This window comes from Periophthalmus magnuspinnatus, chromosome 20, assembly GCF_009829125.3.
Source record: "Periophthalmus magnuspinnatus isolate fPerMag1 chromosome 20, fPerMag1.2.pri, whole genome shotgun sequence".
Classification (NCBI taxonomy): Eukaryota; Metazoa; Chordata; class Actinopteri; order Gobiiformes; family Gobiidae; genus Periophthalmus; species Periophthalmus magnuspinnatus.
This window is the reverse complement of record NC_047145.1, coordinates 17614009-17629692: the sequence shown is the minus strand read 5'-3', so window position 1 is coordinate 17629692 and position 15684 is coordinate 17614009. Positions and strand designations below refer to the sequence as shown.

Genomic DNA, 15684 nt, shown 5'->3' with positions numbered 1-15684 from the left:
TTAGCAGCAAAACCTTTCTCAAATTCTCCATCGAAATGAATAGGATTCCCGCTTAACCGGAAGTGCCACCGTAAAGAAAGTGCAGTTTCGTAGCATTTAGAGACAAAAGTAGGCGGGGCAGAGGCAGCATCTTATCTTATCTTTCCTTCCTTGTCACAGTGTGTTTGCTCGACTCATCTTAACCTGTATTACGATCAAAGTGAGACCTGCTCTAGTTTGCTATAGACAGTCTTCTCAGATATGGTTCAGAGTAAGATGAGTCCCAAATGGTTTTTACTACAGTACATGCTTATTCATGAAATGTACACAGCGAAGGTTAAAAAAAAAAAAAAAAGTGAAAGTTTGTATAACACATGCTTAGTGAGCTCTAAAGCCCCACAAATCACACACAGACATGGAGTGGGGAGTGCTTCAGTGCCAGTCAAGCACACTTTATTATGTCAGTATAGCCTCCCTCTAAAGACAATGAATATATTATTTTAGTGAAGAGCAGGTCTGAAAGGTTGCTGAACGGGGACACCTATGGGCCACACTGGGTACTGCAGATAGTAACCTTTTGAATTCATTCACTAGTTTGGGCCAAAATGGAAAAGAAGGGGGAAAAAAAGGCTATCGAAGTTGTTTTAAAGATGTAATTTTACTCAATTAGAATTAAAAGCACTGTTAATAATGCAAGAAGGACTTTTAACTACATTTGTTGCAGGTCCTACAAGAGGTCATTCAAATTAAAAGTGCACAATGTAACTTTTTCTGGTAGAGGCACTGCAATAACATCTCCATGAATACAAGCAGGTTCACAGTACATGTAAAAGCACTTAATCTGATGTCCTCTGCATGTGTGTACTTAAAGTAGGTTGAAGGCCCATTATCAAAATAAATATTAATTAATCTCTAAAATATTAAAGATTATATGAGGATTTTATGTCTGGAGTGCGTTTATTTGTTTCTATGCAAATTGCAACATGCAGCGATTTAGCGGTACACAGGGTTATGAAAATATCTCATGTGGGAGGACTACAGTAATAAGATACGTGGTCAGTGTAGCAGTTATTCCTATAGCAATATCAGAGGTATTATCTTCCCTCTAGTTGGATTTCTCTGTTACTTTAGCTCTGTCTATCCCTGTAACTACGAGCTTTAGACAGTTTACTCCTGTAGTACCTTTGTCACCTTCCACCAAGGAAAAAAATAACCAAAAAAAAACAAAAAAACATCTTGTACTAGACATGGGAGATATTTGGAAATATATATATTGCAACAGTTGTTTTGGAGATATGCAAACAAGCACCAGAATGTACTGTGAAGTCTTCCAAACAAGGGCATAAGGTGATATTTCTGATGTTATGTGGTTAATGTTACAGTCCATTAATATATTGTGCCAGGCTTGAACTCAAATCAGCCCTTTCTGACCATCATAAAAAAAAGAAAAAAAAGAAAATCACAGAGCAAACATCACTGAGATTGTCGCTGGATTAAGCAAACATCAAGATATGGAAACGTGCCCATGTGACTATAAACCAGGACGAGGGGGCCTTTTTACTCTCACGCACCTGGGATACTGTTCTGAACAAGTCGGACTGCAGGGGGCGCTGTCGTCTTGTCTCCAGCTATAGGACGAACTAAAAAAACAGTTTAAATCAGCTGACAGCAAGCATCACAGCAGCATCATGTGACCACTCTGAGGAAGACCGCGAGCGAATCTATTAAAATACATTTACAGAAGACAAGATGAACTGTATTGGACTTGAACCTGAACTATTACATTTTCTTACAGATCTCAGAGCATGGCTGATGGGCGTAATATCACCTGTGTCATCAGCAGAATAATCCCCAAAAATCAATCCGTTTGGGTCAATACGGCCTATTCGCTCTGTAAAAATAATCTCCCTCTTGTCTTTGGTTTGCGGTGTATCTTTGAATGTGTGCAACAGTTTTCACATCCTTCCCACGGTTCATTGTCTCAACTGCTTACTACATAACGGTAAAAAAGTGTTGACATTTTGTGGCACAATTGTAACTCTCACACTTAGCTAATATGGGTGTATTTTTTCCCGGATTGATTTGCCAACACTTAGCCACTCCCACTCCCAATCTTCATAAGTATTGTATAACCTATGGCCTTTTTGGTTCATCAGGACAATCCACTACATTATTTACAAAGTGGAAACAGTCGTGGGAGCAGTGTTTTACAGAGCTGAGAGTCATTAAACACCACTGTTTAATTATGAATGAGTATTTAATTTACTATGCAGGGGTTATGGGACTACACATGTAAACAACAGAATATCTAGACATCTACATAACAAAAAAAAACAAAAAAAAGCAATATTTAAAAATTAAATTGATACTTGGTAAAATAAAATAAAAATATTTGTATGAGATATAACTGTATGCACATTTTTTTGTGACTTATGTATAGGCCTGTCATGATATCAACTTATTGTTCAAAATTTAGAAGTTGGAACAATATTTTTTGAGGTCAGTATTTATCGTGTGTACATTTTCTTCGCACAACTCGAAAATGTTTGGTAATTTTTTTGGCTGTATGATCAGATTTAAGCTGTAAATGGTTGAATTAATAACTTATATGAATCATTACAATGTAAACCACATACTGAAGTGTTTCATTCTGATTTTTTAACAATATTGTACATTTAGAATAGTTTTTGTTGTTTAAATCTGCTCTTGGGTTATTGTGTCAGTAAATTAATTTCACTTTTAATTCAGCAATATATCGAACTTCAAAGTATATTATTATGACAGGCCTGGTTATACTGCATATATACATTTAAAATATATTTAGGAAAGTAATTTTGTCACATTCATTTGAGTAGATTGATCAAAGTGGCTATAAAACAAGGAATAATGCTTTTTATTTTCATTTATTATCCTGGTATACAAATTAAGTGTATAGCTTTTTGCAATTGTGGTTTTGTTTTAAGCATCTACACAAAGATTTGAGTTTATACATTCCGACTACTAACTACTAACTACAAACTGTTAAAATCACTCCGTTTTTAGAGGCTCCAGCAGGTACAGGCCGATATTCTGGCTGTAGTTGGATGTGTGTGTTAAAAGACTCCCCTGCAGGCCCGCTTTCAACCCTCCACCTGTGAGTTCAGATTTACATCAGTGTTACAGATAGACTCTCCTCTGATCTCCTCCATCACACAAACTCCACACACACACTCACACACACACAAACACTCTCTAAGGCCCGCTCCATCCACTGAGCCTGTTAGATAGTATGACTGAGCATCAGCATTTAGCCCTTGCTTTTCAATGTACTTTTGAATACAAATTATAGTGTGTGACTAGATTACAATATGAAAATGTACTTTAGGATGTATTTAGGAAGGGCATCCATGTTGCAAATTAACCACAACGTATTTCACAGCTACTATTTCTTTTTATCTTTGTGTAGTTTCTTTCCGAGTCATGTTTTAGTCAAAGGAATGGATGCACTGATTAAACTATAAACTATACTTTACCCATTTACAATAAAATGACATGACATTTTGGTATTTGAGATGTGACAATATACTGTAGGTCCATGAATACAAGACAAAAATTACGATAATTTCTTAAAAGAATTAGACAGATTGTTTGTTAATCTGATAATGAAACAATGTCTTCTTATCCAGGCAGCAGAGGAGATGTGCTCTGCTGACTAAGAACTCTCAGTAGTGGGGTGGGGAGCTGTTAATTGCGATGCAACATCTCTTTGGAGGAGCGAGGGCAGAGCTGGTGGGACAGAGGTAGTTCAAAGGGCCAGGGACCGCTCCGGAATTTCAATAACAGGATAAAATAGAGCCGCTTGGCCCCTGACCAGCAGCAGATTGGAGCCAAGTACATCATTAGAAATACATTGGTCATTTGTGGCGGTGTCTATTTTGTATTAATAAAGAGTAATGTTTTTTTCTCTCTCAAGTAATTCTGTGCGTGTAACCTGTGGTCTTCTGTTATGCTATAGACCATTTTCGATTTCCTGATGCCTTTTTGACTGACATGAAATGATTTGGGTTTTGTGCAACATACAAAAGCGGTGGACATTTAAATTCACGTGCTCCATTCGCCTCAGTCTGCTGTTAACTGTGGGGAATGGAGCACGTTTAAAGAGGGGGTATTATGCAAAATTGACTTTTTGAAGCTCTCTGCCATGTTATAATGTTGCTGAAACTCATCAAAGATTTAAATTTAGCTTTCAGGGAATATAGCATTTTCAAAACGCTAAAAGGTAACGTGGCGATCTAAATATGCAGGGTTAACAATCAATACGGCGTAAATGTGGTGTAAAAATGCAAATGGACAGAAAGAAGTAATATACTGTGTATTTTTTTTTTTTTTTGAAGGGCAAATGTAATTAAAATATGAAACAAACAGCATAATATGGTAGGTTTAATTAAGCTGATTGGGATGGACTATATGAGGTTTTCAGCTACATGTAAAGGGGAAATCCAGCCATCGTTAAGCCACAATCCGCCAGCTGTCCCACTCTCCTCTGCTCTCCTCCGCCCTCCTCTCCTCCTACGCTTCCCCTCCACCTCCTCGTCTCTGCCTGCTCTTGTCCCCTCTGCCTCCTCCTGTCTGCTTCCTCCCCTCTACTTTACCTACTCCTCTCTCCCTCCTCTCCTCTGCTCCCTCCCCTCTACCTACTCCTCCCTCACTCCTCCCCTCTGCCTGCACTCCTCCCCTCTGATCCCTCTCCCTCCTCTCCTCTCATCTCCTCTCCCTCTTCTCCTCTCCTCTCCTTCCTCTCCTCTGCCTTCTCCCCTCTCGCTCCTCTCCTCTCGCTCCTGTCCTCTCCCTCCTGCCCTCTGCCTCCTCAGTTCTGCCTTCTCTCCCTCCACCTCATCTACTCTCCCTCCTTTCCTCTCCTCTCCTCTCCTCTCCTCTCCTCTCCCTCTTCCCCTCTACCTCCTCCCCTCCGCCTGCCCCCCTCTGCCCCCTCCCCTGTCGGAGTGCTAGTGAAGGGCACACAGGTACTCCAGGAGGCATCACTCCGAGAGCTCCCCATGCACTCCTGATGGACACCACCTGTTCACTCCGCCCGCTCTGCTCTGAACGCCGAGCACACACACACACACACACAGCCACACACATGAAGGATTGGCAGGTGGGAGAGTGGAGGGGGGGTGGGGCAAAAGTGGGCCGTCACTGTCACTGGGGCAGAGGGGACAACGGGTGGAGTTTGGATGGCACTGAGATCCAGATGTCACATGTGTTAAAGACATCATTATGGCAGTATGTGACTCCACCTTGGCCTTATGCAAAAACACATGATTATCACTTATTCATTAGGTTGTTTATGAGCCCGTGTCATTGAGGAGTTTTTATAATAAAACAGGTATCACTAGTGCTACTTTTATTTGCTCGGTAGTTTATTTCAAAGTTGCAATTAATCCAGTCCTACAATACTGGCACACTGATATACAACCACAGTTCTTTAGAGTGTGCGACCTTTTAGTCAACAACCAATTACAAAATCAAAATAACCCATTCGTATTACAATGGTTACAAGAATTTGAATTAACAACTTCATGGTTATGGGTTGACCTGATACTGAAATTTGATGCCTGATTAAGATAATAAAGAAAAGGCTCATAACAATGTTGATCCCCCAAAGATTAAAAACAACAACAACATGCAATGAGAGATTTTCTATCAATGTTACCATGTAGTACTCTGATAGTTCTTTTCCAAACCTATTCAGGAAAGATCCAATTCTGTCCTGTTTCACTCCAGCTCCAAACACTATCCAACATCCAACTACCTCATTGCCACGACAGGTGCTACTCATTTAGAGAGATTCTGAGCATTTCTCGATTTTCTATTTGAAAACCTTTCAATAAAAGTTTGCCAAAAGATCTACAGCTTGGGATTCCTGTCACATTATCAATCAAATATCAAATGCCAGCTCCTTTCTGCACACACCCTGGAGTTCAAGCCATCTGGAAGGCCCATTTACTGGTCATTAACTACCCTCACTTTCAGCAGGACTCACCCTGTGCGTGAATGAGTCATGTTCATGTTACAATACCTTTAGTTTGATCAATTTTCAATCATTTGGATAGAGTTACATTGATCCTAATTGTTATACTGTATAGTATAGTATTTGAAGTTCAATATATTGCTGAAGTCAATATAGACGATAAATGATGACACTGAAATCAAATCATTAAGCAGAATTCATTCCAAAAAGTATTCTAAATATTCAATATTCTTAAATACTGTTGAGCTGTATAAATGAAGAGCAGAATGCAACACTTAAGCCACATGTGTCAAACTCAAGGCCCGTGGGCAAAACGTGGCCCGCCAGGTCATGTTATGTGGCCCGCAACAAAGTAAATTAAAAGGTATGACTGTCTTAAAATATCAGTTTATCAGGAGATACACAGTTACACAGACATTTTTCATATCTATGCAAATCCACATGCAATATTTGTAACTTGAATAAGCAATAAATTGGTTACATTTATCTTATAGTTACATCTGGCCCTTTGAGAGCGATCATTTTGATGATGTGGCCCCCTTTGACACACCTGACTTAAGCCATTAGTTTGTGTAATAATTCAGCCTCTTACAGCTCAAATCTTATCATATTGTAGAAAAAAGTAACTACTAATGACTAGTATAAAGAAAAAGTACCCATGATAAATACTGACCCCCAGCTTGTCAAATATTGTTCCATTTATATAACAATATGTCGATATAGTAATTATCGTGTACCCGCAGTGTGTCTAAGCTGCCACTAAGAAAAAACAAAACAAAAAACAGTTGAAATAAAAGTATGCTTCTCACGGAATACAGATATGAGGTGTTGCTCCGATGGGAGAACAGACATTATTGAGGGCTGAACCTTTTGTAAGCGTGCTAATTGCGGTTCATAGCTGGCTAATGCACGATAGATGGAAAAAGAGAGGTCGCTATTGGTGGAGCTCACTATTGGCACGAGATCATACACATTAATAGAGCTACACGTCCAGTCCCAAAGACATCTGTCGCCAGCAGTGGGTAACCTCGCCCGCATCATTACCTGCTAGACACGCCCATGTTTTCCTGGCATGACAATTTAAAGCAATATATGTGTTCGTGGCTAATTCTGGCTGTCAACGTGGTACCTGTTTGGAGGTGAAAAATAGGTGCACCACACAGAGCAGCAGATGGCCCGGGCCCGTCATCGATCTGAGAGGACGCCGTGTGATGGATGGATCTCCGGAGAACAGCGCCTCAGACTCTGCCCCACATCGAGAAGAGATTAGCTTGTAATATTCTGGTAATGCACACAAAAAAGGGGTTTAAGGATTATATACACATAGATTGATGCTCACTGAATATGTAAATGCTTCATTCATCAGGTGACTGGCCACTATTTGATTACATAGGCAAAAATAATATCGTTGCTCTTTTTTTCTGAGCAGATTCTCCTGGAAGAATCAGCAGACCATAGTCACAATGTAGAAGTGTGAATTCTGGGCAAATTGAGAGTGACAGGATGGGTATCTGATGTAAAATAACAAATGCCTTGCTCATAGGCAGCCTTCTATTTCATTAAATGGCTCGACTTTCTGTAGACTATTGTGATTAAGCTTTTAACTAGAAATTGAACACAGATTCACTAGCCATACCTACTTGTCAAGGCCCGGGAAGTTCTAAGAAGTTAGTACTTGGATGGGAGATCGCTGGAGATGCCAGGTGACAGTGTGTCCTTAGGCAAGACACTTCATCCCTCTTGCCGTGTATCAGCGGAAACCATTTGGAGATTGCTGATTATTAATAGGAACCAGAACTGTAACAAGAAGAAATAACTTAACTTGTCTGGGATAATTCCATGATGGACCGTTACATATTTGAAAAATGATTCATCCATTACATACCTTGCTATGATCTTCTTGTTTTCCTTTCAAGTGTTCGCTTTTCTGGAGTTACTGCAGCAAATCACTTCTAACTTCATCTCCTCCAATGTAAATCCCATCTTTGGTCTTCCCCTACATAGACGCCCTGTCTACTAGTACATTATAATGTTTGTTTTGGATGAAGGGAATACAATAAAATATAGGACTACTAAAAGTTACTCTGTTAACAATGGAGCTACAGCAATGCTTCCTGAAAACAGTCATTTCACCCAGGGGCCACATTGAGGAAGCTTTTACTTGGCCTTTTCACACTAGTTCTAAATGGAAAAATGACAAACTTGTTACGTTGATGATGAAGGCATAATTGCATAGTCGTCTAGTTGCAAAGACATGTCTAAATCTTGTCTAAGTTGCTGCACGGTTATTGTGTCTTAAAAAACACTCAATAATAGCGCCTATCCTCACAGCCAAGTGGCTAAGTGAGTGCCGAGTCGAACAGGCTGAATAACACAATGTTTGCAGAAAATTTAAAACCGCTGAGAAGTTGCATTGCATAGTGACAAGTCTGCCAGGGAAAGTAAACCACCTCATGTTAAATTCTGAATATAAACAGTTTGAAAAGCCGCAAATTTTCTCCAAAGTACGAGATGAAGGCGCGCTTTTATGAGTGAGGCATCTCCCAGTGACATGCGACCACCGGCGTGTGGCATGAATAAACCATGGTGCAGCGGGCAGAGGCGTAAACAGTAGCACATCTTCACCTCAGAGGCCTGTCAGACACACAGTTAACAAAGACTGCCTCCTCATCATCATGCGGCCCATATACAGCTGAAGATCCACATCCAAACCTGACATTGTTCCCCACCCCAGCTCCTTCTTCTCCTCCTCCTCCTCTTCCTCCCCTCTCCTTCGCTCCACAAACTCCCTCCTTCAGAGACTTAAAGCAGTGTAGTTTTGCAGCTAATCTTTCCCTTGAGATCCAGTTCCGCGCGCCTGTATTTAAGGATTGTCTTTGTAAATTAAACTAAGCGTAGCGTTGGGATTAGCAGCCTGCTCTTACTCACAACGCGGAGACTGCCCTGTCTGCTGTGATTTCACTCATTACCACGTCCACAAGCTCGATTAGGCACCAGTACTGGAGCTTTACAGATATATCAAGCACACGCACTTGTATGGGAATTAAGGATGGGACGAGAGCTCGTGCCACAAGATGTTGCGAGAACAAACTGTTACATGATTGTGCACACATGGAAAAAACAAAGAGATTTTATGAGAGATAAAAAGTGCTGGCATGTTAACACTGCTTGAGAAGCCATAGTTACAAAAAGCAGTGCTACAATGACAAAAAAATTATAAACTAAAAATTGTTAGGCCAAAATTGTGAACTGGATCAAACAATTGATTGCAAATTATGTCAAAATCTCTTGTCTCATTCTCGTTGACCTCATCTCGTATCATCTTGTGGAAATTGTCTCGCTCCACCCCGAATGGTAATTGATGAAAAACGCAAAAAGTATTTTATTTTTCAGAATATAGTTTTATTTATAATTTATAATCGCAGATACAAAAACTCTTGAACTGTATCCAAAATGTGCAATCAATCACTGCTGATTTAAAAAAAAAAAAAAAAAAAAAACAATAAAAAAATCTACTTTGGAAAATTGAGATCTGATAACCAACATAATCTGAGTATTCTAAGAGACCCATCTATATACTACTAATGTTCTGACAGAAGTTCAGTCGCAAATCTGCTTTTACTCTCCCAAGATGACAACCAAAGTCATTACATTACATACATCTAAATGATGACATTCCATCTCCCCATTATATAATACAGGAAAGGCAATCATATCCATTTAAGCAGCACAAATGTGTAGAACACATTACCAGGAAATAAAGGTCTTCAAATATGTACCACTATGTCTGTGTGTAATTAAGGTAAACAAGGGGTGGACATGTCCCACAAACTGTAAACCATTGCCTAAGATCATTTATGCACAGATCAAACTGAGCTTGTTCATTCACAACCTTGAACAGTCACATGTGGAATCATACATATAGGCAATAATACTAAATGAGGGAGAGGAACAGCAGCAACTCCATATGAAACTGCTTGTCAAAATTCAATGACAACTAATGAAATTCAAAGTAGAATGAAAATAACATTGTATTGAAAAAGACATCTCAATTTCACATTTCAAATAAACACTCAAAGCAGTCAAATGTAGCCCACATTCTTCCATAAGCGCTCCAAAGCACTGATAGAGGCATTGATATGATGCTGGTGCCTTACCCTTTGTATCCCATAAGATAACAAGCACAACATTTAAACAGTTACAGGAACAAATCAGGACAAATGAGTGACAGGATTTTGTTAAAATAAACATCCACCATCTGAAGGACAGCTTGTGGCAGGAGAGGATCCAAGCGCGTCAGAGAAGTATTCAAGTGCAAAATGTGTCAATGTGAGTGTGTGTGATTCTCATGCTTTCTCAAACGCTCTGAGGGCAGATCAAGTGGATACCTCATACAGGCGTACGTTCCTTTAGTACAGCCCATCCCCCAGATGGCAAGTGTCAAAACCAAACAATTTCTAAATAAAAACACTTCTGGTACACAGAATGTCCAGCCATTGCTTGTGACAAAATAAAACGTCTTTCTACACAGCCGAACACACGACCTAGATCCTTCATTCCTATACAACTCAAAGCTTTTTAGATTTGTAAGTCTTTAAACATGCAACACCATTCAAAGTTCCTATCTAATTTCTGCTGTGCTAGCTTTATGAAACTTCCTCAGACATGAAAATATCCAGCTAAACTAAAACTACTACTAACATCCTACTGAAGTGATCCGAGAGACCCCTTTCCAAATACTTTTAAGGACACTGTTGTTGAAAGATGCTCATTCATAATGTAAAAAGACAATTCCCTGTCATATTTTCCATATAAAGCACTTGCGTAGCATACTGTGTGCTCTTCCCTTTGCTCTGGCGCAGAAAACCAACAAGAGATGGTCTTAGGGTCATGCAGCTCTGTGGCCTTAGAACTCTCAAAAGTCCATGGCACTAAAGACTCAACAGAACACCAAGCAGTGACAGAGTCTGCTCCCACTGTGGCCTGCTCCAAGAGACCATCACCAGCACTCACACGAGTCTAGCCCTGTTTTGACCTGGGGACAGTCCATCACTGGTATTCACAGATTAACACAGCCATTCCTATAGAACTGACTAGGACCAAATACATGTTTAATTTAAAGGAGTAATTGAGGACAGTTTTTAACTTTCCCAAATGTGACCTCTTTGTCCTGTGTTTGTAAAGAGACACCATAAAGCTGTACTACATGCAGGAAGAAGCATTACATTTAAGCCTGAGCGGCTCTGCCCATCTTGGAGCATTCCCGATACAAATAATTTAACAATGTGTACACATCCACTAATTGCTGTTAGGCTGTTAAGCATAACATGAAAATTCAGCATAATCAGTACCTTCAGGTTCTAATTTTATAAAGAAGTCAAATCCTTATTAAGGCATAATTAATATATTACTAGCTAAAGATACATCCTGTATATTATATAATACTTGTGTGGTTCAAGATTATTGTCTAGATGTGAATCTGTAATTGCCTATGTACCAAATAGAATGACCAATTTAAAAGGAATAATTTTTCATAATATTTATAATCTAACAACAAGCAATGCACAGATTCAGTCCTAATAGTTCAAACATCATTAAAGCAGTGAGTTTCTTTACTTTTACTTAAAACTATATTTTTGTTTGTTTTTTCCCCAATGTACAATTCTCAGATATTACAGGTACAATAGCAGACTTACAGTAATGCTCTCCATATCCTGCTTCACATGCACTGAAACATAACCAAATGTAACCATGATGGAACGTTCCAATCTAACTTGGCTGTATAGATTTTCCATACAAACTTATTTCCCTATAATTTCAATACTTTTGGAGGTATCCCAGATAAAAGACCCGGACCATAGTCATCTCACATGGCACCTGTGACCCTTGTTACATGGCTGTACCACACACTAGTGCAAACTGCTCTGACACTGTTCTGTGTGGAGTCCTCAGTAGTGCTTCTCTTGCAGATAATCTTTCATCTTGTTGGGCAGAGGGAGTTTCTGAATCAAGTCTATCCTAGTGTATTGTCTAATGACAAAGCGACAGAGGTACTGTAGGGAGCGCACTTGCATAAACCGAGAAACCGGATTGGTTAGTCTAACAGGGTAAGTCGCAGACCCCGGGAGACGAGATCTGGAATAGCAGAAAGCTCCATTCTCAGAGTCTCTGATTGAATGTTCGATTAAGTCTACTATGGAGGTGTGGCCCTCTACATCGGGCTGCTCGTAGAAGCTGAAGCGCCCGTTAGAGTGTTCGATGCGCGTGTGAAGAGTTTTTCCCTGGGACCTAAAACTCAGGCTGAGCAGGTACCGGTCATCAGAGCTGTCCCGCACCAGAAAAGAACCATCAGCCAAGTTCAGCAGCTTCTCCTCTGCCTCCCAGCGAGTTATCGGGCCCCAATACCAGCCCTGTCTAGCCAGTTTCTTCAGCTCCTCTGTTAAACTGGTCACAACCATGGGCCCACTGCTCTGGACTGAGTCATACACACGGCTCACCCCAGGGGCTGAATTAGGGTCAAAGTTCAGGTGGTGCCTTACCCTCTCAGCAACCTGGCTGTCTGCAGAGGCAAAGCCTGAAAAAGTCCTAGGGAGTCCATTGCTAGTCATGGGCGGCAGCAGAGGTGAGAGGGGAGGCTGGACGTCAACTCTAGAGCCTCGCAGCATCATACTAGAAGAACTAATGAGCAGTCCATTTACTGAGGTGTCCATGAAGAGGTCTGAAGGCATGCCCCTCATCAGTTCATGTTCCTCCTGTGCCTGGTCTGCATGCAGAGAACCACTGTCCGCCTCTGTGACCACCTCCATAGGAGATGAGCTGTCCAGACAGAAGGAGTGGGACCCCTCAGGGTACATTCCCTCATCTAAAGGCATTGTGTACTGAATGTAGTCCTGGGGTGTCAACCCCAGAACCACAGGCACGTCATTTTCATCAATATTTAGATGCAGCTCGCCGTTTTGAGGCTGTTGGATGTTCTTTAAGGATTCTGCTTGGTCCTGAAAGAGCCCTTCCATTTGGAAATCATGAAATTCCTTTCGAACACCATTTAAATTTGGACTTGGGCTGGGGGAATGAACCATGGCTTTCACTTTGACTTCCATTTTAATGCAACCCTCATCCGAATTAACAGAGCGCAGAGGCCAAGGTGAAGGGCTATAATGGTGACTACGTAAAGATGAAGATCTAAGGGGTCTCTGGGCTTTCACCTCATTAAAGCTGATTGGCACAGATGATGACGAAAATGTATCTTCATCATCTAATGAGCCATTGGCCGAAGACCCACTTTTTACTTTTGCCTTTTGCTTTGTGGACAGTCTTCTTTTGAGGGATCCCATAAGGCTCTCACTTTTAGCCCTGTTCTTATTCTGCCCAGACTTGTCCTCTTCACCCACATGCTCACTGCCCGACAGGTCTTTGGTGTAACAGCTTCCAAAAAGTGACTCCTCTTTGGAGAACTCCGTGTTCACTGGAGGCTGCTGAAGCATGACAAAGTCCCCCTCTTCTTTGCCCTTGATACTGAGGGACTTCCGGATGGTCTTAAGGCTGATCTTCTTCATCCTGACAAGCCCTCCACACTGGGGGCATGCAGCGCCTCCCTCGGTCTCCTGATGAACGCGCTATCCACGGTGTTCCCCCATCAGGCCACATGGGACAGGTCATGCATACAGTGCAGTCAGCAAAACCTAAGCAAACAAATACAAAAGAAAACAATAAGGCACAGCATCAATAATACATGCATTTATTCAGTCAATGATTGAATTATGTTTTTTCCTACACATTTTTACTAAATTTGGTTTAATGAAATCATGTTTGTGGTTATGAAACAAATTGTACGCAATCGACTCTCTCTTTCTTAATTCTTACGTAGACATTAACAATTGTTAACTTCATATAATCTATACTGACATGAGTAAATGTTTAACTTGAAACAAAACCTTATTTTAATGACCATGTATTAAAGTCTGTTGACATTGCAGTGAACTGTGCCTTTAAGATTGAGACACTAAATAAAACCAAAGGGAAGCAGAACAACTGCAATCTGATTACTCACCATTATGTCCCGGAAAATGGTGACTCAATTGATAGGTCAAGTTCCTCTTCCCCTCCGCTCATTTGATTCTATGAACACAACAAAGTTCACTTTAGCAAATTATAATCACCAAATTACATGAAATATACCAGCAAATCCTTGTTTGAATCCATATGTGGGTTTTGAAATAACCTTAGCCAGGTCTGACTAGCTTAACCTGTTAAGGCCTACACACATAAAATTACACATCATAAGCAAATCTTCAAACTGCGCATCAATATGGCATTTTACTGCATCACATATCCTACAATAACAATATCCCAGACTGAAAAAGTGTGACAAATCCCACATGAAAAGCTTTTTAGCCTATAATGGAGCCTCATCTGGTGTTTTGTTTGCTAACACCAAAAAGCTAACATTAGCCAGCGTCAAATAATCAGTTTATCCCTTAAGACACAACCGCATGAGATAAAGCCATAATTCATTTGAAGTATGCAATGGCTCGATAGCTATGGCATTCATTTTGCACAAGTTATTTCACAAAATACGCGCTCTAAATGATGATGATCTAATTTAACTTGGCTAAACGTGAAGCTAGCTCGGAGCGCTACCTGTACATTTCAGCTAGCAGTGTTAACATTAGCCACCGAAAACTTACAACGTTACCTTTTATTCTGGACGCCTTCTGAGGAGCAGCTATAAGAACGGGTATTTATTTTGGCCGGGTGGATATTTCCTTAAATTTGAGGGAGATCCCTGGCGATTCAGTGGACATAAGGAGGTGACATCTTTTCTGCTTTGTTGGCTAGCACTCACTAGCTCACGGCCTCTTCCTTTCTTCCTTTGTTGCCTGTTGAATTCTGGGAGCGGACACAGACGCAGCAGATCAGGCACAGCACCACCTCCACTGGGGATACTGGGGGTTTCACCATCACACACAAATACATACACACACACACCCACACACACCCCCCCCCACACCCCACTCACACACACACACACACACCCCCACCCACGCACACACACACACACACACACACACACCCACAAAAGGTAAAGCATCATCAGGACCACTTGAGAAGGAGAAGGTGAAAGCATGTGAGACTTATGATGAAAAATTAGGATTAGGATATAAAGGTTAGAAGCTATTTGGACCATCATGAAATCAAAGCCAAGCCCATTACTTTTTTTTTTTTTTTTTTTCTCATAATTACAAAAACTACCCTGTTTTTATCCTTTGCTAAGTTACATTATAGGTTATTTTGTTTGCTTATACTTTTTATGGTTGTTCGGTCAGAGTTTCCCATGAGGACCAATAAAGTTATAGCCTAATTTCAACAATATTTCAACCTTAGTGTCTATGCCATGAGTTCTCTAATTAGTATCCCACAAATATCAAGCTGAGGATTCAACACAAGACTTTGACAGTGGCTAAAACTTGAACTTTGAAATGATACATGGGTTCCCTAATTAGTGTCAACATTGTTTTAAAGTGCTGCTGTGTTTACCACTGCTTGGGTAATTTGGACCAGGCATAGCCCTATATTCAGCATTAGGCCTACATTGTTTTTTCCACACTGTCAATTGTATGGCAGTCGTTCCCAAGTCTTCTCAGGGTGCTGTGAGCAGACAGGCCCTATGCAAAGACTCTAATTACCAGGGC

The 15684-nt window shown here is 40.6% G+C and overlaps 1 protein-coding gene across 1 annotated transcript; it reads right to left on the bottom strand.

Moving 5' to 3' along the window:
* Window positions 1-9372: 9372 nt before the first annotated feature.
* On the bottom strand, window positions 9373-14936 carry LOC117388086 (suppressor of cytokine signaling 6). The gene is made up of 3 exons (XM_033985551.2): window positions 14688-14936; window positions 14043-14110; window positions 9373-13674 (listed from the first exon to the last, which is right to left on the bottom strand). The coding sequence occupies exon 3, from the start codon at window positions 13546-13548 to the stop codon at window positions 11941-11943; it is 1608 nt and encodes a 535-aa protein (XP_033841442.1). The 5' UTR covers window positions 13549-13674; window positions 14043-14110; window positions 14688-14936; the 3' UTR covers window positions 9373-11940.
* Between the last annotated feature and the right edge of the window lie 748 nt (window positions 14937-15684).